This window comes from Sturnus vulgaris, chromosome 3 (genome assembly GCF_052056855.1).
Source record: "Sturnus vulgaris isolate bStuVul1 chromosome 3, bStuVul1.hap1, whole genome shotgun sequence".
Taxonomy (NCBI): Eukaryota; Metazoa; Chordata; class Aves; order Passeriformes; family Sturnidae; genus Sturnus; species Sturnus vulgaris.
The window spans coordinates 61,787,541-61,811,349 of NC_142245.1; the positions used below are offsets into that span (position 1 = coordinate 61,787,541).

The 23,809-nt window shown below is 36.0% G+C and overlaps 1 protein-coding gene across 1 annotated transcript in view; it reads right to left on the reverse strand.

Annotated features, from left to right (window-relative positions):
* LAMA2 (laminin subunit alpha 2) overlaps nucleotides 1-23,809 on the reverse strand; it is a 334,274-nt gene that overhangs the window by 39,552 nt on the left and 270,913 nt on the right. The window contains exons 40-46 of the mRNA XM_088162772.1: nucleotides 21,771-21,909; nucleotides 16,147-16,249; nucleotides 10,183-10,299; nucleotides 7,075-7,257; nucleotides 4,160-4,314; nucleotides 2,359-2,502; nucleotides 1,338-1,471 (exon numbers count right to left, since the gene is read on the reverse strand). Coding sequence (XP_088018898.1) covers nucleotides 1,338-1,471; nucleotides 2,359-2,502; nucleotides 4,160-4,314; nucleotides 7,075-7,257; nucleotides 10,183-10,299; nucleotides 16,147-16,249; nucleotides 21,771-21,909 — 975 coding nt within the window. The remainder of the gene's footprint in view (nucleotides 1-1,337; nucleotides 1,472-2,358; nucleotides 2,503-4,159; nucleotides 4,315-7,074; nucleotides 7,258-10,182; nucleotides 10,300-16,146; nucleotides 16,250-21,770; nucleotides 21,910-23,809) is intronic.

Sequence of the window (23,809 nt, forward strand, 5' to 3'; positions counted from 1 at the left end):
TAATGCCTCTGCAATGTAATTCTCCTAAACACTGCTCTGTACTTCTGATTCGTGCAGCTGTAATCATTCTAAATTGCTGATCCAGCACTTTGTTCGAAACTAATGGCATGCACGTCCCATATATCCAGAACAACCAGCTAATAGGTAATGGGCTTTTGTAGGATGTGTGAATTTTATACCATGTTCTGGCTACATATTCTGCTGAAGCAGCTTTCTTCTAAATGAAAGCCTGGCATTACTGTGTCATGAAGCTGCTTTGGTATGCATAATATGAACTGGTGAAGATTTCAACAATTTGTATTGTACCCCAGCTTGCATTTTCCTTGCAGCAAGCTTTCATTAAGCCAGCTTCTGGAGATTGTGCCATTATTTTATTTAATTCTCTGCTCTGAATGGCTGATTTCTGTGATTTCATTAAATTATTTAAACTGAATGCCATTTCTTCCTCTGGGACCTGTGCATGTTACCAGAATTAGAGTGCTTTGTTTTCTTTTTCCTTCATTCTCTCATTTTCTAACTATATTATCCATTCTATGTTTAATACTATGTGAAATTAACTGTAATGATGCAGGAGAAATTACTCAGCTTTCTATCAAATTACAATACAGCTGATGTTATCTAAATTGCTAAGATCTATTCAAGATAAAGGCCATAGAGTTATGCAATCCTTATGCTGTGATTACTACACCATATGCCACATGTTTGGTATTTGAATGGAAAATACAAGCTTCAACTAACCAATTTGAGATTTGAATATTTTTGTATCTGTATTTCTAAAGTTCAAAGGCATTAAATAGCTGATCTCAAATTGCAAAATATATTTCAACTTTTCAGAGTATCTCCTCCTTCAGTTTTCATGAACTGTATCTTTCATAAGTATTTCCAGTTTGATGAGACATTTTGCCTATGGGAATGGCATTCTGAGTAAGAATCAAGATACTGCTGTGTGACAGACTATTCACTTACAGTACTGTATCAAGACCAGAAATTCAGAAAAGCTGCTCCTCTTTAAAATTCAAGGAGAAAAGAATAATAATTATTCGAATGCCAAAACCTGTAACTGATTTTGAAAGTAAACTAGTTGAAGAGAACAATCAATAGAGTGATAGATAAACAAAAGAGAATAAATATAAGGAGTCATAGATTGTTGATTCTAGAGAGCAAACATGTGATTAAGGTAAATTCTTGACAGAGAACAATTAACATTTCAACAGTAACTGTAGTGCACACACTTTTGGTACTAATGGATGCAGGTCCAAAGCCTTTTGTCAAACCAGACTAGAATTTCTCTTAGTAGCCATTTTTTCTACAATCTTGAAAGTGAAATATTTACTTACCTAGAGGCTTCAATCCGGTACCAAAACCCATCATCAATGGTCAGATCTGGATATTCCACCCGTCCAACTCCAGATCCCACATCCCACAGGAAGCTCACCTTGCCTTTGCGCATCTCTATGGCCAAGAAGTCAGTCTACATGCAAAATATGAAAATAGAAGTGACCTCATAATTAAGGAAGTTTTCCAGAACTTTTCACATTTCAGAAGGTCTAATGAGGCATCAGAAACCCACACATAGACAGTAGAGAATTAACATTAATTCTCACATTGCTCTAAAATGAAACTCTTTTTTCCTGTTTTAATTGGTTCAAACAAGGAATCTTAAGCTAAAGACAGCAAATTATTTCTCTCAGTGATATGCAGCAAATGACCGCCAGATTTACAGAATGCTAATATTGCAGCCATCAACAGAAGGATTTAACTCAGAGGAACGCTCTGAAACATTCACTGGATAGCAGAAAGATGTTGAGATACATGATGCCATTTAGCCTTTTCATTTTGTATGAGGTAAATAAAATACATGTTGGAAATGTTGGAAAATAGAATACTTTTCCCATTTACTGAATTATTATTGGTTATTTTAGAAGTCTGTCTGCTATAGGCCTCATGGGAAACTGAATCATTCACCATTATTATACTTGAAATTGTAGTCTTGACTTAAAATTACAATAAATAGGAGCTTTGACAGATGCAATATGATTAGCTACTTCATTCCCTAGGGAAAACCCACAACCAACTCTAAAATTACTCTGGTTGCACTTTGAATTTTAAAGCTCTAATGCCGTTCATGTACAAGCCCGCTATTTCATATCTAGTTAAAATAAGATGTATGTAAATAATTTGCTGGTCATATTTCAGAAATCTCTATATTAATACCAAGGCAGTAACTGTCTAGATTATTTTAGACCCTCTACTACTGCTCTGAAGCCTCTGGGTAAAAGAAAAATCTCATCTTCTTTATTTGTCAGTAGTCTGATTTGATCGAGCAACTCTGACATGAAAGGCAGGAGACAGACTCACAAACTTGGCACTTCCAAGGTAAAAAAGCAGATTGTCAGCAACGACAGTCTTCACATTGACAATGACGGTGTTGTATGTTCCCTTCTTTATTTCTGGTCTGTACGTGCGAATACAATTGCCTCCAGAGGACACGGACACTTTGATCTTAAAAAAAAAAGCATAACAGAAAGAATTCAGTGCACTGCTTATTATTCTAGAATTAACCATAGATGCTTCTAAATAATTATAAGACTTTTCTTTCCTTCGCATTTTTCTGTTACATATACTAGTGAGTTGCTTGGATATGCAAAAAACGTATCATTTTCTTTCTGGGATTATGTAGTAAAAGCAAATAAAGTCTCTTTTTGGAACTCACATTCAAAGGACAAAATGTGTTGATTAAAAATAGCTAGAAGATATACTGGTCTAATGCAAGTAACAGTGGAATTCCAGCAGTACATATAGTCTGTAAGTAGAATATGCAGCTAGGGAAATAAGCAGCATTCCTGAAGGAATTACAGCATATTGCTGTTGGGTAGTCATAATTATCTATTTTTCTCTTGAAACATCTATGATTATGCCAATTTAAGACATCTTTTCACCATTCTTTTTAAACCAACAGTTATGGCTATCACTGCTTTTACATAGTCCCTAATAGAGTTGGCATTCATATCTAAGTTTTATTTCCACAGCTGAGTGACACATGCATTTGGATTAGTTTCCTCAGGCTCTGAGCACAGATAAAAACACTTTACCATTTGCTTTCATAATGCCAGCACAGACATAAAGACAGTACAATGGTGTTTCAATCCCAGCTAGACATGTTTATGCATTAGACAAAATGTACATAATGGTATCACCTTATACTTACAGCAAACTCTGCTAAAAAGGAGGTCCATTATAGGACCAAACTCCTAATTTCCTTATCTCAGAAATACTGAGCAGTTAAGTACTTTAAAGCCCTCAGATGGGAGATGAATGTAACAAAACATATCATTACTGTAGTCTGTCTTTCTGTTCTGTGCAGATTTCATCACATATGTGTTGAAAACGTCTTTCACCAGTATCCTACTATTTATCCTATCACTTCTTTCTCAGTATCCTATTATTATGTTGATTATTTTTTAAACTATTTTTCAACCATTTTTGAGGAAAATTTCTCAAGTACCATCTACAAGATTCTTTTTCCTTTGCCATTTGAATCAAAAGCTGAATAATCTCAGAATTAGGCAGATGGTCCTAGAGTTGACAGTATTACTGAATCAGGGAGATGGATTCCAAACTCACTAAATGAACTAAAAATACATCCTTGAGTTCAAGTCTTCAGTGCTGCTACTGGACAGAGAAAAATCAAAAATACGGGAAAAGCAGATATATTTCAGATATACTCTGAAAATTCAGTGAATCAGAGATCATGTAATTCTTGAGTAATGTATGTTCTATGGAATTAAATCAGGGGCTTAATATCAGTGCTGAACCTGAAAAAAAAATTACTGTTTTCACAAAAATCAATGATATTGTCAGTCTTCTGCTGTACTATCACCTACAATACTTCTTAAAAATAACCTTTTGAGATCCATTCCTACAGATGTGATTCATTTAACAAGTGCATGTTTTAAATGAAGAAACAAGACAGAGTGAAAATCATCAGAATATTTTTTTTATGACAAATTATACTCCAATATTTTCTCTCTTTATGTATGTTTAGAATTAGAATTAGGAAGGATTTACACTGTAGAAAAGAAATAAAAAGTAGAAAATTAAATCCCGTTAGTAATCAAAAGGTCTTTTTTGGGGTTTTTTTTTAAGAAACAGGACTTACCGAATTGGCTTGTTTCCGAGCTTGGTTTATCAGCTCTTTTATCTGAGAAATGTTTTTCCCTAAGTTATCCTGGAGTTCTTTGATTGGCTTGATTTTATCTAGAAGGCGATCTGCTTCCTTTTCCAGGTTTTTAATACTGGAATCTGCATCAGCAACTTCATAAGAAAGAACAAAGCAGAGCTTTAGAGAATAGTGTCAGAGACTAATTAGACATTGCAATAATAAAATCCAAGAAAATTCTGCATACACAACACTCAGGAGATTGTATATGCTACTACTATGAGGTACACACAGGCCAGGAAGCTATCTGAACAGAATAAGGCAATTTCAGAATGTTTAGAATCAAGTTAAAGTAGCAATAGCAGCAAACACTCATGTTAAAGCAGGATTTTGAAGATGTAACTATGCTTTAGGTCAGCATGATAGTTATGGAAAACATTTCCTGTAGCAAAATACATTTATTTATGAATGAGGTATTTGCTCTCTCCCTGGGAAAAAAAATGGAAGAAAAATGCTGGATTAATGAAAACTGGTTGGTTTCTATAAGTAATTTCGGAAATTATTGAGTTAAAATTAACTCGAAATGAATTCTTGAACTAACTATAATGGGAACAAATACAACAAGGTTTTATTGTGATCACAAGCTTAAAATTATGTACGTGTACTGAAAGCAGATTTAAAAACAGTGACAGTAAACTGCAAATGATTTTCTTTTTCTTCAGGTGAACAATTTTACCGCGATATTTTTGCTTCTCTTTTTCTTTAAGTCTCAAATTCCTTTTTTGCCCCTCAACATATAGCTAGTGAATAACACCCTCTCTGACAGCTCATCAGCAGATCTAAGGATTGCAACACCTGGCTCAAATGAGGGTGTGGGTTTTTGTGGATGGCACTGAAAGGTAATAACATGCATTTACCAGAAAGATTCATATTACATGAAAATAATAGTAATAATAACAGCAATAAAAATAATGCTTAGATAAAGCATGAAAAACTGCACATCTGTTTTTTTTACCCAAACACTCATATCAAAACCTTCAAGATGCTTCTTAAGGTTTCATGTAAGTTAAACTAGCTACCAAGTCACTTTATCTCAACATCTTCAAAAGTAACTATTTAGCTATTTCAATGAATGTGGAACACAGAGGACCATGCAGAGGCTTTGGTGGTAAGCAGTGAGTCATTGTTTACTGGAAAATGCACACTATAAGCTGCAAGTAAGAAAAACATACGTACAGATTTCTGCAGGCAAGATATGGAGCCAAAGAAAAGAGAAAAAATAGAGGATAACGTAAGAGAATGTTTTGAAGATCTAAACAGAAATGTAAAGTAAAGTAAGGTTCAGGATGAGTCTATAAGTAACTTTTTACCTTTTAAATATCCTTTAAATACACCTTTCATATCTATCAAAATGAGAATTCAGCACCTGAATTTTGACATAGAGAGGCTATGTCTACTTTTGCATTTAGTCACGAGTGCCAGCCTACTCACTTCATCTGGAATAGTTCACCTGACATTACTCTAATCTCATTCTTTAATCTGAGTATCCATTAACATTTGGAGAATGACAGAAGTACTTCTGGAGAACTTCTCACAGTTTAGCTTTATTTGATGTGAAAGAGTTTGCAAGTGTTAATTTAATTAATTAATCAAATTTGCAATGCAAAGAAAATAATGGCGACTGGGGACAATCTAGAGATTAAATTTTAAATTATCACTCCTAATCTCAACTAAAGGGCTAATGTACACACAGGTTCAGAATACTTGAGCTGGGACAGATGGCCTAGTCTAGATTCAGCAGTGCCAAGAAATGACTACTTTAAGACTGCCTCTCGGTTGTTTCCCACTACCCTGCAAGAGACCTTACAGATCTGCTGTTTCTACAACCTGCTGTAATGTAACCACACTATTTCATTGAATAACTACTTTTTATATTGTCTAAACTCGTGTGCACCCAATGGGAATTGTACTGGGGCTCACATATATCTCAGCTGATGAGCAACAGGGAACTTGCACTAGGCAGGCAGAGACAAACAGCCATTGGGTTTAACTTCTTTCACTTGTACAGCAACATTGCACAGCAACAATTGACAGAGGATATTTGTCCAAAGAATGAGAATGACAGCCTCCTGAACTGTATGTAAGGTGCCCAGCTTCATCAATCTGACAACAAGCTGGGGAGCCCAGAACAGCTGAGAAATTAGTTCCTCAGTTGTTTTCTAAAGACACTCTAGTTTTGTGGCAGTATACTCCTATATGAGAGATGGTCTAGCAATCTACCATAAAATGTATTGTAATATAGAATTCATTTTTATCCATCCTAACCAAAGTGAAAGTGATTGTCAAATTTGATAACAGAATTCATGGCAAAAAAAAAGGAAAAAAAAGCAGACAAAACCCCATTCCCAGAATCTTCTTTCTTTTTTTAAGCATCTTCAGTGTTCTACCAAAAATAGTAACGTATATGAAAGAAGTCATGCATTTCTCCCAGGACTGATTATCTGATTGACTGAAGACAGATTTAGTGTGGGATATTTTTCTTGAATCAGGCAGTGAATTGCCAGTCAGAATCTTTGATTAGTCACCTCCTAAATACTTTAAAAAGTAATCTGAGGAATAAATCTATCCATTACATGTTCATCCTGCTGACATTAGCTTTTCTTGCAACTACTAGCACTAGTCTTTAATATTTAAAATTCTTCTCATAGAATTGTTAGCATTCAAAGGGAGCTCTGGTCCCTTTTCACATATAAGAAGCCAAGAAAATAGAATTGATAGAGAGTCCTTTTATTACAGCATACTGTAGTAATGCTATGTAAGTGAAATTCTGGAGTGTCCCTGTTTCATTTTGAGATATGAAATGAAAACCACAAACTGAAAAGAATCACCACCAAACAACCCAAAAAAGAACTTACTGTTCTTGACTGGGTCCTTCACAACTGCATTTGTTTTGGCCACATCATCTATAAGTTTACTGTAGTTTTTTCTCAAGCCCAGGAGATTCCGATTGAGGTCTTTAATCTGGGCCAGGACGTCATTTGCAGTATCGTTGGCTTGTCTTGCTTTGTCTTTGGCTGCCTGCACTTTTATAGCTGTATCTGTAGGTAGAAAATTATAATTAAATGACTGCCCAGAGTGCAGAAGTAACTTTTTTGAGTAAAGATATATATCTGTGCTCCAAAAAACTTCACCTTTTTTTCTGAAATTTTGGCTCTGAAAAACCCCCAGAACAAAACAGCACCTCAGAAATACGACAGAATCTTTAATAAACCATTATGATTGTCAGTCCTGACAATAGAAAGAAAAGAGAATCCCGACTGCCTTTTTTCATCCTATCTAAGTAGTTCCTTTTGGGTCATTATTAGAGGTCATGTTGCTTTCTGGCTGAATGAAAATTGGGAGTCACTGTGTTACTTCCCTCTATTAGTTCCACAAATTATTTTCAGCCACACCTTAAATTAAGCCATCCCTGCATACGTGGTGATCTATCTATCTCATTCTGAATCTTTCTCCTTTTATCTGACTATTAGTATAGCAGGGACACAAGAATTATTAGTTTAAGCTGCTCTCTGCTTTCTCAAATCCTTGAACAAGATATATGACACGGTCATTTTCTCTCCCTTCCTCATTTGATAATTTTCCCGTTGGACAAATAATTTACTCCATTTTCTTATTCATGCCATTTATTTGCTCTGAATTTAATTCTTAATACTCATCTGCTTGTTTTTATGATTGTCCTTGTGCCAAGAGTAAGCATCCTGTAATTCTAATCTGCCAAGAGTTTATTACATTGCTAATGATTGCAAAAGTCATATACTTTTACTTGTTCCATATTTACTATTCTGTGTCCTAAGGTTAACAGGCCTTAGAGGTCCATTTTGATTGACTTGAGACATCTATCTGTGTTTAAGACAAATAGCCACGTCAGTATCTTGACCAAAACCCATACATGATGAGCATGAAATATTAAATAATTTATTTTGTGAGTGCTGATTTCAAAGATTATTAAATAGAAAACAAAACTTTTCAGTTAACTGGAACCTTAAAGCCACAAAAATGTACAAGATGAATAATATATTGTTTTTTATGCTAAGGGTTTACTAGCAGTCTGAACCATCCAGACTATCAGAAATCAGACAGAATACTGATTTTCTTCAGAGACTTTTCTTAAGATGAAACTTTGTTTTATGAAGTGCTTCTTGGAGAAAAACTAATAGCGAAATAGATTAGTTTAAAACATTTAATTTTTTAAAACATTCATTTTCTCTTTCACTATCCATTATCATGAAAGTGCGTTGTAGCTCCCAGTCCCTTGCTATCACAATGCAACGTAGCCAACATCCCAGGACTTTGGGATTTTAATGAGTATTACATAAAAAAAAAGTCTCTACAGAATGATAAATGTGCATATGTGAGACACTGAAATGTTGAAGGTTAATGACTCAAGCATTGGTCCATTGGCAAAAGCAGCAGGTTGCTATGCTGAGGTCAGATAACTCCTAAACTAAGGAGAGAAACAGAGTTTTTGGGTGTGTGGTGGTGAAACCTCTGATGTGTATAAGAATAGCCCAGGTATCTCGCCCATCACCAAAGGATGACCAAAACAAAGTGACCTGTGTTTAGCAAAGAGACTTTTTTTGAGCCAAATTAAGAAAAAAGGCCGATAAGAAGCAAATCCTATGGAGCTGGGATAATGCTTTTTACCATGGCAATATCCTCCCTTACACAACTGGCTATGGTGTAAAACTCGCCTGCCTGGGGCATGTATTGGGACATTCACACACAGGCCTGAAGGCGTCCATTCCCTCTGAGAAGACCTCACTGGCCCGACTACACTGGCAGGATGTGACAGCAGTCATGTCTTAGAAGGGGTCATGAACCACCAAAAACCCCAGACTCATTTCTGGGGCCTTCCCCCAGGACAGCACATGAGCCACAGTGTTACATCAAACAGTGTAAAACTACCCTCCAGGGGAGGCAGGTACCTGAGAGTTCCCACCTCAACATGAAGATACCTTAACACACTGAACTTTATGTTGTGTGGGGATTCCCCCACCCTGGATGGATCAAGACTGTGACCATCCCTTTGACCAAAGGACATATAAATTGCAGCAACCGAGTCTTGTTGATGCATCCACATGTGGTAATATCTTTCCTCTCCACAAACAACTCTTTTTCCTTTTCCCTTTCTCCTTTCTTTTTCTTTTCCTGTCTCCTTTCCCCTTTCCTTTCCTTTCCATAATTAATAACCAAAATGGCTACATACCTCCTTTCTACTGCAGTCAAATTGTTCCAAAATTAACCTGCCATATTTATATGTATATATACATCTATCCACCCACCTACCTGTCTGTCTGTCTGTCTATCTATCTACACTGGTCATTCAGTGTCATTTCACTCCAATTCACCCCAAGGGATCTATTAACAAGAACCTCAGTCACTCTTGCCTTCAGGGATGGGTCACAAGCGCACAGCACTTCGGAGTCCATTGAGGAAAACCTGGTCCAGGTCTAAGCAATTTACAGGCTAAAACAGATGTACAACACCAAATTGCGGCTGGAGATGTTGAGAGTGAGGCAGAAGGTAAGACAAAACCCAGCAAATGTCACCCTGTTTTTTCTGTAAAGTCATTAAGACTTATTCTTCTTGGGTTAAATTACATTGGTGAAATTATAGTGTTTAATTAAAGATTAGCTTCAAAAAGACTTTTCACATATAAACAAAAGACTATTTTTCTCAGAGTGTATCATAATTTCTGATATCATAATTACTTTCTTTGTAGAAACCTTCTACAAACTGCAGAGGCACGGTACCTTTTACCATCCCAAAATTTGAACTGATACCATGTAAATATTTTCAGTTCAGTTTTCTCTCACATTGCTCATCTTTGTCTTGTAACAGCCAGTGCTCGAAGTTGACCCATTGTGGACACAGGCAAAGATTGATGAGACAAACGTTAAGTGATAGAAAAAGAAACAAAAGAGCAGGACTGAGTCAAATGTTGCAACACTTTTCCAACTTACCGTTAGGAATGGCCGACAGCTTTCCTAAGGTTTCATTCAAACCTCTCAAGAGAACGGAATTCTTCTCATCAGCATCTTTCAGCCTGTTCTGTGTGGCGTTCAGATTATCATCCTTTTCTATAAAAAATGCATATGATATAGATGTTTTAACTCTTTATTTGTACTATCCTTTCTGTGCACATAATTTAAAATGCATAATAACAAGCAAGCCATTTTTCATTAAGATATTGAATTGGGTAAATAAGGAAGTTCAGCAGAACTTGTGGGGTTCACTGATCATCTCTCCAGTTTCTTTAAGTTCCCTACTTCCACAGTATCTAAATGCTTGAGTTCGTTGTTGGGTTTTTCAAAGGTGTGCAGAGGAAAGAACTTGTTATGATGTTATGATTTAGGCAAATTCACACAATGATCCACTGATAGATTCACCAACTGTGATGCCAGTCATAGTTTTGATTCCTAGATTAAGCCACTGCCTTTCTTCTTAAGGTGGTTGCCTGTGCTGAATGACTTGAATGTTGTGTGAAAGAAAACGAGACCCATTAGGCCAGCTTGCTGTTGCAATTAGAGTGGCCAAAGCCTAGTTCTCTTGGATTTTCTCAAAGATGTTGACATAACATCCAAGGAAAATACAAGATCACTGATTGTCAATATGAGATGAATACACTAACGACAGGTTATTATGAAATAAACTTTCTAAATTCTTTGGGAAAACACCCATCTAGTAAAGAACATTCATAGTTAAGAATTGGTTCAAATGAAAGGACCGGCACAAATCAAAGGCACAGGTGTGTCGTATTTAGTACATCACAGTTGAAACTGACGTCCTCATTTACAAGCAAGTTCCTGTTTTTCAACATTTACTTCGCATAAAAATTATGCAGGGCCTTTTGAATTGTATCCAGCAGAGCAATGCAACAATCTCAAAACTGAGATTCCAGCTAAGCTTTATGGCTATTGAAACAGACATCCCAAAATTCAGAAGTAAAGTCTGACACAAAAAAATGTAGTTAGTGCTTAAACTACTATTGTAGTGAGCACCTTTCATTATTTCTCTGTATCAATAAGAAGCTCGTTGAACAGACAGCTGGTAATTTCTTACCTTAAAGGCATATCCTACTGGGAAACTAATTTAACATCACTGCACTTGATAGCCGGAAGAGAAGAATAATTTGTAGAAAAGGAGTTCAGGATGACAAGATATGACTGTGACCTTCAGGTATGTGACAGGTTATTGAAAATAAACCTATGTGGTTTACATTCCATAAATTCAAAAAAAGTATGGTTTTTTAAAATTAGATGTGCAAGAACCAATTTGTAAAGAGAAAAATCAAACAAAATTTATATTGCCTACAAGAAATTTTTAATTAAATTTTCCAAGGCTATAGCAAGGCTGAAACAGCACATGGAATTTAAATGAGAACTATACTTTTGTTGTTAGACCTTTTGAAATGCCATTGAGGAAGAAATCTGTTTGCTTTATTTAAAGTAGAGCAATACACAGGGACTGCAGGAATGCCCAGAGATAAGCCTTCACTCCTGCAAAATGCTCTGCAGAAGAACAGGACATTTGTGTGAACTGTGAGAGGCACAGTTAACACTAGAATAAAGTTTGGAAGAATTGCATATATTATATGATCACTCTTTTCCTTAAAAACAGCTTTAGTTTTAAATGACAGGTTATGGCCCCACTGCTGAAGGAGGCTACTAGTAATGTGATATATTTAAACCAGGGTGAACTCATGAGATTCTGGTCGTGTATGCCCTGAGATTTTATCTGAGTTCTTTTCCTGTTAAATAATTATACAAAAAAACCCCCTGCTTTAAATTCCAACATTTAATTCTGAAATTATTTCTTGGTGTTTCTAGTGGAATGTTAATTTTTATAAAGTGTATCAATATTTTTGAGATGTTTGACTCATTTATGGTGGTGGTGCTCTAACTTTACAACATACTTTTAAATTAGCTCTTTTTCTCCTCTACTCTTTCTATCCAGCATGCTAATTATCCCCCAGTTATATTTCTGAAGAATCATGTTTCCAGACTTCTGTTTTCAGATTTGTAACCATAGCAGTAAATTGCTTTTTATGGAATTTAACAAAGGAAGTTTCCCTAGAAATTATGAAATTGAAAAATTGAATATTGAGACTCTACCTGCTTAATATTTTTTATTTTAATTCCTCAAATACAGTTTTACTTTGGGAGGGTTTTTTTAGTTACCATAATAAAGCCATAAATAAGTGTTCCTAGGGAGGCTCTTACACAATGAGAACTGAGCAGATACTATGTCCCGGGTCAGCTTTTCAAGGAAATTGTTCATCTTTCACAGAGATATTAAATTTTATTTTAAGGTAATTTCTTATTTTGTAATCCAGATGGCATCTTCACTAAGCACAGGACTAATCTGTTGCATGAATCACAAACTAACTGACTTCATGTCAGCTTTTCCACATCCTTTAATTATTAGCATTTATGAAAAAAGCTGTGGCAATGATTTGAAGGCCTAAGATGCTCCAGTTAAAGGCTGAAGTTAGCTAAAATACAGGCAGCTACAGTCAAAGTTTTTCCAAACTACAGGACCTATCTGACTTGGAAGAGGTTAGTAGATCTGCACTGAAAGATGCCAGACACTGTCAACTCTCATTAAAGTGTAAATTAAGCAGTATCATGAGAAATTTATCTCAATCCTGTTTCCACTTCATTAGCTCTACACAGAGATGGCACAAGATGCCAATATATGCACTGTTTGCTGTTCAAATCAGCAAAACAAGTCATGCATTCCTGAAACGAAACCCTAAAGAGTAGGAACCTGAAGAACTTTGCATGTATTGGACTTTGCGTTTGCTGGCTTGGTTAACATGAACAAATATTTTCAATTTCTGTTCATATTAAACAGAGCATTACAGGAAAAAGCATCATACCTTATTCCTCTGCATGAATGGAGTGGAGTCAAATGAAAAGAAACAATGCTGTGCACATATATTTCATCTTAATATGAACTCAGGAATCTAGTTCATTACTGCTTATACAGAGTGATTTACCAGAGACACACTGTTTTACAAGTCTCTGCAGACCACATAAATAGGTGACACTGGTTAATTACTGATGATGTGCCACCATCATGGTGGAACATACATAGAGAGGAACATAGTGGAAACAGGTGTCTTCTGACAGTATGGATAAATGCAGTTTTTCCACATGCAACTGTCCAAGAAAACATCAATAAGGCTATACTACCAAATGTATGTATCCCCAAACCAGACTAAAGTTGGAAATCTGCCAAGGAACAACAAATGCATCTGTTTTTATTGACTGGAGACAGCAGAAATGAACTGACTGTTATACACATCCCTTTCTGTTATCTTTGTGTTACTTCTTTCAAATAGCATTCTTGCTCCCCACAGCCTCATCCTATAAAGAGGAACATGAGTCACAAGCTGAATTTTTTTTTCCTAAACCAAGTAAGACTTAGAAACTGGTATTAGAAAAAAGCAGAAGAAACAGATGTAATTAGAGAAATTCAGCTAATTAGGTTTAACGTTTTAAAAAGAGGACCTTCAGCACTGACTGCCATAATCTGGTGAATGCAATATGCCAGGTCAGCAGAAAGACAACACAAACAAGGGATCAGCTGGATATGCTGCCTATCAGCTGGAAAACGTTTTAGCTAAAAATATTCACGTGTTGTCCAACAAGACACAAGTTGTCACTTCTTAAGCAAAAGAAATTGCATTAGCAGAATTTCAGTAGCCACCTGACAGCAGTCTCCAACTGAAGAGGAGCTTATGCATCTTATTTTCACTTTTCATTGATCAGCAGCATTTACACACTGGTAGCCCAAATTTCAAAATTCCTTCTTAGCCACAGTACTACATACAGATTTTGCTTCTCCCACCAGGGTTATTCTTTCTAACTCCTAACCCCACTGAGAGAGAAATGACTAAATCTCTATTTTAATAGCTTCTGTCAGAAGCTTTGCTTTGTAAGGACTGTTTCAGCAGTCTTTGGCAGTAATATAAAACATTTTCATGATTAACAGCCATTTTATAACTCAGGTAATTGGCCACAAATCAGGGGAATGTCATAATGTAGGAAGAAAACACTCCCATCTCTATCATGGCCCAGGCTGGATTTTTGGAGTGTGTATTAGTCGAGTGGCTTATGGATCTACATTACTTTAACTAATGTACTTCATGTAGTGCAGACAGGGAAATTTTAAGCTAGTGATTAGTTCTGTCTACCAGATCTTTATAGAGTGCCCATTAGCCATCCTGCACTTCCAGCTGAGACTCTGAAAGGCTGGCTTTATAAGGATAAGAAAATATCTTTCTATTAGTTTGACACTGAACTCTCAATTTCTCTCATGGGAAAATCAAGACATCCAGAAGGGATTATGTTCATAATACTAATAGCATACATTCTATGTTATCCACAATACTAACAATATCACCACTTTGGTGCAAAAGCAAAGCGGGGAATAGAAGTCTGTCATTGCGTTTTCTTCTTATACATCTGTATTCCGGGCACAGTGTTAACTGATCACCACGGGTCTAGCTGTGGAGCATGGACATGTTTTATTAGATGCAAAAAGGCATACTGTTCAAGTTCAGAATGCCTGCCTTTATGAAGCACTTTAAGATGTATCGGAGAGCATTAAAGAAAGTTCCACCTCATTACCCTTCACTTTGGGGCAAAAACATAGACAAAGATCAAATATGTGCATTTTAAGCATTGCTGCCTGCTTGCATTAAGTTTTTTTTATGAATATGTAGGCTGTTTGGACATTTTCTACTGAATTATGAAACTGTTATCAACTTAAATTTTCACTGGTACAATGGAAAAATTGCTTTTTTCAAAATTCTCTGCAGCAATGATTGCAATATAGCTTGTCTCAGTGTTAAATTGAACAGTCGTGTGGACACACGGAATTCATGTCCATCCTCATAGAGATACCATTTTAATTTGTCCTTGAAAACAGGGCACTGTTCTTTACTCCACTACACCTGCCTGGGGGGCACAGAGAGCTGTGGACTCCACTCTGAGGTGCTGAGTCTGCTCACTGGAGTGCTGTGGCAGTTGGCATTCCAGAAAGCATCACTATTTTTTTCCACTTCAACCATGCTACTGAAATGGCATACTAGCCTTTTCCCATAGTCTTGTGATTTTCTGTAACATATTTCCTGAAATATGTTCCTCTGGCCCTAAATCTGTTCTGAATCTGGAAGCAGAGAGTTGCAATAAAGAAGACCCTTAATATACATCCAAGATTTATTAGTTACGCACACATTTCTTTCCCTCAGTTCAGCTACAAGAAAATAATCATGTTTTTCACTTTCAAACAGTGTATGACAATGAAATGCAGTTAATGACCTTATGAAACATTATGCTTTATGACTTTATTAAACATTATGTTTACTTGTTAACTAGCTTTGCAGTTGGAAATCTAGAGCTGCCAAAACTAAATTACAGTGTAGTAATAGCCAAAAGATGACTAAGCTGTATGGATCATCTCCTATATGCTGCATGCTTTTCTTAATGTATCTCCCAAGAGGCCAAAGACAATTTTGTATACAAAACCATGGAAGACAAGGCTCTATTATGAAAATCTGTCTTGATTCTAATAAGCAACTCTTAGTTTGCTTAAGCTAGCAGGATGGGGAGGCTTCATGCATCATCTCTGACAATTTCTTGCCCTTATTCTTGCCCTTATTATAATTAGCAGGAGAAGACCTAAGTTCCCTCCTCCTCAAGCTTCCTGCCCAAGAAATGGACAGCAAGGACAGGAATTCTTGTATAATGCCTGGGCACAAATCAGGAGAATCTTCTTCATTGATACACTGTCCAATTTCAAATCAGGTAACAAATTCTACTTTTTTCCTGTATGGCTTCTTCATACCAGAAGCACAGCAGTCTCACAACATTTTTCTCTTCTATTTAGAGGGTCTGAATGCCACATACTGCACATACCTTTAACATCACTTTCTAACATCTTGGCTTTGTTAAGGACCCTGAAGCTTTTCTGAAGAGAGCTCCTGGCGCCATCTTTCAGTGATCCTTCAGGACCAGATGTCTGTAGACAAATAAACAAAAAGAGTGTCAAACATATGGGAAAAGCTGAGGTCACAAAAGACATCTGATCATGACCTAAGTGAACAGTCATCTAAATTTTATGAGCACATCAGTGGGCTCTGAATTACATCCCATTGCCATAATATTAGTCTAAGAGAACAAAAAAAAAAAAAAAATCTAAATATTTTTTAAATGGAATGTCAGATCCCCTTTGGAATATCAGAGATTACTTCAATAAAGAGAGACAATGCTTACAGTATTAAAGAAATATATTTAACTCTAGGATCAAAACGAACCAACAAAACATATTTCAACTTAAAATATATATTTATCCTTCCATACAATACAGTATTTCTCTCTAACTGCAGCTACAGAAACTTTAGAGGCCAGACTGGATCTGATGACTCTAATAATGTCAACTGAGACTCATTTGTGGTTAAATTATAGAATTATAATTACTATGTGAGTAAAGAAATAAGAAATAGAGTTTTAAAAGAAGGGCAAACTGCAGTTAATCTGTAAGAATTTTATTACTAAGTAACCATCCTTCAACGTATCATACTACTTACAGATCTTTCTCCAGAAAAACATTCACCTCTACCTTCAGTGGAGAGACTGATCAATAGTTGGAATGATTTTTCTAAATTAGATTAGTGTTTTCAGTCAGTAGGAAATGCTCCAGGTTCTGAACCACTTACTGTTCAGTTTGTAAGACTGAACTCAGGTCACACATCATACTGAATACATTTCTTTGAGAATACTCCTGACAGCCAGATAATATTCTATATTAGTCATGGGTCATAGCCTTGTAACTCGTGTGTAATTAAAAAGCAGCTACTTTTCATTATCCAGGGCAGATACATATACACAAAAATTAACTATGTGTCAATTAAATGACACAATTATTATTGCTATTCATTATTTTTATAATGAGCAAGCCCAGAAGTGACATTTTACATATTGCTGAAGCTCAGATGTTTTCAATGACACTGTAAAAAAACATAAAGTGAACTTGCTGTTTCTCTTTCTTTCAATAGTCTTAGAGAATGCTTTAAATACTTCCAAAATTCAGAACCAAGCTTTTTCTACAGGATATCTCATGGTATATATGTTGCCATATAACAGGGATATAGCTGTTAAAGATTCCTTGTATTTAGATGGGAGGTAAATGTAAGCTTTTATGTGATTTTAAGAACTAAGGCACACATCACTGCCATTTTCCAAGCTCACCTGAAAATTAAGCTGTGTACACATTCCTTTCAACAACAAAAATATATACATTCAAAAGATGAAAAAAAATAGTTTCTTATAGATTTTCTCTACCACATAACAACAATAACAGCATTGGTAACATAAAAATATTAAAAAAAAACAGGAAAAAAATAAAAAAACACCCAGTGAAGCAAAAGACTTCTCCTGAAGGAAGAACATTTGGCCAGATTTTGCGACAGATGCACCTGTCATATCAGATGATACTTTTAAATTTCTTTTCTCACTAAAAACAGAACTCAGGGTATGATCACTTTGTGACCACAAACTTAAAAAATAAGGATTGGTATTATTATTATTACTATTATTATTATTATTATTATTATTATTATTATTATTATTATTATTATTATTATTATTAGACTAGGCATGGTTGACTGGCTGTTGAAGCAGTTTTTAGTCAATAAAATTAAGCTGGAAGGCCGGATTTACAATGCAAAAGCGAGAAGTTTATCAAATCCAGGACAGTAACTGGGCATGTGCTGACAATTAGTCAAAAACAGATTTCAGCATAAAGTTAACACTAGAAAACCCTTTCAGAGAGAAATAAACTTTTACTTATAAAAGGCTTTATTTTATATTGAAAAAAAAAGAAAATGAGGATTAATAAAGACATCTGATAGAAAACACTTTTTTTACTAGTTTTCTTGTGGTTCATGACATGTCAAGTTATGAAGCAGTCAGTAATTAAAACCCAAACATTTTTTGACTTTGTGTAAGGTGAGTTTGTATGCTTCTGGCAAGCCTGGGTCATGGTGAACCACTATATAATTTAGTAGAATTTACAGCCAGCAGACTTTGACATTGTTTTCTAAACTGGGACAAATACAATTAAAAAAAAAAAGAAGAATAGGAAAAAAAATGAAAAGAAAGATTGTGATTCAAAATAAATTTGAAAATTGCAGGGTCTCTGGAATTTAATTTGTTGTAATTCTGTCCATAATCTGTGGATAGTATCTTCCTCTCCCTGTGCCTTTCTTCATGAACCCCACTCTCCCCATGCAAACCCTTCTCAGTTTGAATCTCTACTTCATTTTCTGGCAGAAGTGGGACCATGTTATACACCCAAACAGTGCTGTCTCAGTCATGGTTTAGAGGAATAAATGTGCTGGGGCAGTGTTGAGGATTACATGAACTTACACAGGTACAAGGTTTTATAGGCCTCAGTGATAATTCAAATCAGTTAAAAATAGTTCTGCCTTGTTCTTAATTTATTTTCTTTTCACATAACCTTACATTGTGAAGTTTTCTCCTATGCAAGAGATGGGGTTACTCTCATTTCTACCAGCCCTGATGATGTATACCAAAAATGATTTGCACCTCAGGGCATCCTCACAAGGACATCTAAGGCAGCTTTATGTAAGGAAATTTAGACACTCAACAGAATTGCTGGGGCACTACCTACAAAGAAAGTCAAAATCAAAGAAGAAAGCAGGACCCTAAACACTTGATGTGTCCCCTGTACTTCCTACAGTCCCCAGCCTGTAAGTCCTCTCTAAAAAGTCTAAGAATAATCTATTTTTTAATATACAGTGTATAACTACGATTCTGATCTATGAGATACAAGCAGAACATGTTAATCTGACTCCTATCAGCTACTGCCTAAGTAATGGAATGCTGAAACTGCCTGAATGCTAAAGATGAATTTATTTTGCTTTCAAGGGGAAGAGCAAATCCATGACAAAAAGCTCAGGAGGAATTTTTCTGTCATATTTTTAATACATTTTTCCCAGTCATTTATCAGGCTTTCTGTAATCACAATGGATTTTAAGCATCTTTTCATTCATGCTTTTAGCAACATTAGATTAATTTGAAAATTAAGTCATTTTCCCATTACAAACCAAAAACCAAAAAACCCTTGAGATATCAAGGTTCTTGTAAATAATTTGATCCAGTGATGTATAGGACAGAACCCAAACCCAAAACCTGTCCCTACTGTTTCTGGTTCATACATCAGCTCGTTGGTGTTGGGAAACCTTTGTGGCCCTGCCCCAGCATTATTCCTGGTGAATGGACCAGGTGAGGATTAGGGATGCACAGTGAGCCACAGCACTTTTGTCCATTATCTGCTTGCAGCTGGAACTCAGAGTATTTTACAGAAAACAGCACCCACAGCAGTCTCATACAGAAGAGAACATGGCTCCATCTTTCAAAAGGAGGGGAAAGACATGATCTCCATCATTTACACAGGGTCCCCAGAGCAACTTCTCAGAAAGTTGGCAACACAGTGTCCAGGGGCTTATGCTACTTTTTAGAAGCCAATTCACCCATGCTGCCTACTTGGAGACTTTTTGAACCAGAGAGCCTTGACTGAGGGTACATTCCTGGTCTTGTCATGAAGCTCAGCTAAAAGCTCCTTGGGACCTCCAGAAAGTGGGACCCTGATTTACCTGGTTACCAGTTAAACCTTCACCTAGAGTGAGCAATCATTCAACAGTCTTTAAATAAAAACAAGGAAACAGAATAAAGAAGTGATGACTGTAGTTCATAACTGACACATTTTTAAAATCTGGCTCAAAACCCTCAAATGCTCATTTAAAAAATAACAGCTAAATCTATTGCTCTGCAACAATTTGATGGTAAACCACTGATGACCTCTATATCAAGTCAACTACATTTAAAAGGCATCAGCTGCCTCAATTTTCTTCCTCATCAACTAGATCCCTATTTCACATATACTGCTCATAAAAAAAAGTTCCCTCTAATGAATACATGCAAAGGAGATGCTGAAAACATCACCTTAATATTTTCATCTCTTTCCTTACTACTTACTTGCTTCTATTTACATCATATTATCCATCCTGACCTCCATCACTTAAATTATCAGTTCCCTTTCTCTCTATAATCACCTAGTGATATATACACCATCCTATAATTGCTACGTTTGTTTCTTTATTGCTCTATGTGTCATTTTTTCCCCTTTTCAATCTCTGCAACAGCTGCCTGACTCACTCATTCCAAGTCATCAAAGGAGAAGAAGACAGAATGTATTAAATCTTAATGCGAAGGAAAAACCAAAAAGGGCTAGGCCCTTATTTATTTTTGTGGTGTAATTAGGCATTTTGGTGAAACAAAGAACTATTTACAGAGAACTAGCACATACCAATGTGTGAGGTAATTTTTTTTTTCATCGAGAGAAATACAGTAGTTAGTGTTATTTAAAGAAAAACCCACTGAAAATGTAAAGAACCTACAAATATTAAAATTTTTGTGCAGTGGCTAGTTTACTTTATTCCTCTGCTGAATACAGACCTTTACATAAATACATGCTAAAATCAGCATGTGATTGATTTTGCTATTCTCATAATCCATTTAACTGAAGTAGCTCTCTGTAAGCTACCTTTATTCATGTGCAAGTGTTATAACTACAAGTTGTTTCTGCTCATCTACATGTTTCCATATCAAATATAAGTTCTGGCAATCTCATATTATACTGTAACTGCCTCGTGCTTCTGTATGCATGTGAAGTGCATCTCTTTTGTTCTCTGACCAACTCCCACAAATTAGCCATTAACTCCTTTGATATTTGACATAAAAGATTATTTTGGCTATGCTCAGAATATTTTCTGCTCACAGCATATGCATCAAGGAGCCAAGATCCTCTTTGTGACTAAGGCTGGGGAGCTGACTTTACCTTACAATCCTATTTTTAAAGGTTTTCTTCATTTTCTCTGGAAATTTGCATGTACTACCTCAGAGTGAGAACAAGATTTTTCTGCAAAAACTGGTAGAGTTCACAAAGTGAATAAAAATTTCCACTCCCCTCCGACAATTCTCCATTTCTAGAATTCTGGCCAGGTGCATAGAGTTCATCTGATATTCAAAGAAGTGCCTACAAGCATTTTCAGGGAACTAGGCTGAAGAGTTAATTAAGGTACAGAATTATTTTTATTTCATGAATGTATTACCCACATGTAAACTAGCACTATTGAATATCAAATGGCCTACACTCCTGACTCAAAGCTCATGGCTTGAGCCATACACTGAGACTAAAATGTGGAAGACAGAAGGAGGAGAGATAGTAAACAACATGGGGAAGAAAAGTAAGGATGATGAGCTAGGAACAAACAGGAATTGTCCAAAGGTACATGTAGCTCTGACAGAGGCATTGCTTTCTCATCACAAGACAAGAATATTTGATAGCAAAAGTCTTCACATAAAGTTTTAAGACAACAAAACATGAATCTGAGATCAGGTGTAGCACATCCCACAAAAAATCTGAACCTTTTTCCCAATTAACTCATTTTCCTTACCGCTTGCATAGCTTCATTTGCAAGAGCCTTGGCTTCCTTGGCAACTCTTTCAGCTTCGTCTGTGGAATCCTTGATGTTAGTATAAGCATTGAAAGCACGTGTGGCATTGAAAGAGAGGTTTTTGGCTTCAGTAAGGATTCTGTTGGGATGGGGAAAGTAAATACACCATTAAACCTGCTGTCAGAACTCAACAGAACAGATTATCCTACATTTTCAAACCCAATAGCCTGTATTCCTAAGGTTATTTCTAAGGTGTTTAGAGAGCAATGCTACATTTAAGATTTCAGGTCTGGCATCGTGTGTTTAATGGAACTCATATTTTATCTGTGCAGAAAGACATAAAGAACAATGTTCACTAAAAGAGGAGGTTCTGAGAGATAAAAATAGATCAGACACTGAGAAAAGACAGCACTGTGCTTAATGCTCTAACACAAGTAATATATTCATCACGTGGGTTTTTAGGCTATGTGCTGAGCCATGCAATTGGAGGAAACTTGCACTTTATGAGCATGAAGGATCATCACAGATAGTTTTAAAGCAGAATCTCTGAAAAATGAATTTCTTGGTCTGGCTGCCAAACACAGAATTGCTAGTTTTGAAGGAGATCTCACAGTCTAAACCAAATCCTAAATGTAAATTTTGCTGACCAAAAAGAAAAACCTAAGTAGTAATGCTTCATATTGAATGTGATGTTCAGTTTACATGAAATACTCAATTCTGATAGCTACAAATAGATTAAATACAGTATTTGCTGGTGCAGGCACAGAGTTCAGCTAACCTCCTTTCTAGGGGAATTTCTAGTCAGCAGGTTGGGGAAATAACTTTTCTTGCACTCTCTCAGTATGATATATTCAAACATTTTCTACAAGGAATTGCTGCACCTACAGAATGAACTTGAAGGCAACTATCTCATTATCTCATTATGACCAAAGCCTATGTTGATTTGACTGAATAAATTGTAAATGGGCTAAAATCCCCACTTGAACTGGATAAGAATGGATCTGAACTTGTATTTTTGCCTCCCTGGGAAATTCTCTAGCCTTGCAGGTGTATGCCAATATGAGAGAGACAGGGATTACTCCTGTTGGACCTGTTCCAGCTTGTATAAAATAGTCATTGAGACAGTGTGTGTGGAAAAAAGGAAAATTCATCCTGGTAATTTATCTATTCTCTAGAGAACTGTAAGAGCTGGGCTCTGATCCTCGCATCAATTACTTACTGATTTCTACAAAATGCCACAGAAAAGACAAGGTGGACATAAAGCATAGTCCCTGGATTCAACATGTAGTTAATAGAAGAGGAGAGATTCTCTTTAGGTTACTGCAGAAACTGCCTGACTGAGCTGCCTCCGCATCACTCTTGGAAAAGAATATCTCTTTCCTCAACTACAGCTGGAGCTCACTAGGCTACTCTAAGTTTCTCTGATGCTCTGTTAGACAAACGTGGAGCCCAAAATAGCAACCCAGCAAGTAGCTCAAGAACTGCTTAGAAATATGGTTCAAATTCTTTCTGGTTAGGAAAAACCTAAACTGAATTTGTCAAATATCAATGGCATTTACTCACGAGCAGACAATTAGCCATAAGGGAGAAGCCTATACTAACTCTTCCTTGGACACAGCAGAAATAACAATTTTTTCTGGGTTAAGTTCACGAATGGTTTCATGTTCTAACACTCAAGAGAAACATCCTCATTGTCAATTAATATATTATTTGAATCCTTAGAGGGTGACTGGAGAGACAGGACTCTCCCTCTATTTCTCCTCTATGAAGAAACAGTAATCTACACCAAAATTAGAATTGTCTAAAAGACACTCAAGTACCAGTTGTGAAGACAGATACACTTTTAAATTCCTCAAACTGATATAGACTGTATATGCCCATAAAGTATAACTATTTATTGTCAGTGCATGAAGTAAACAGCTTTATCCTGATTACACAGCGCCATGGTGTTTCTTTGTCCTTTGAAGTTATGTATCTATCTGACCACATCAGAAATTTTAACTTTGAACAATCTGCTTTTAGACACAATTTTTTATGTC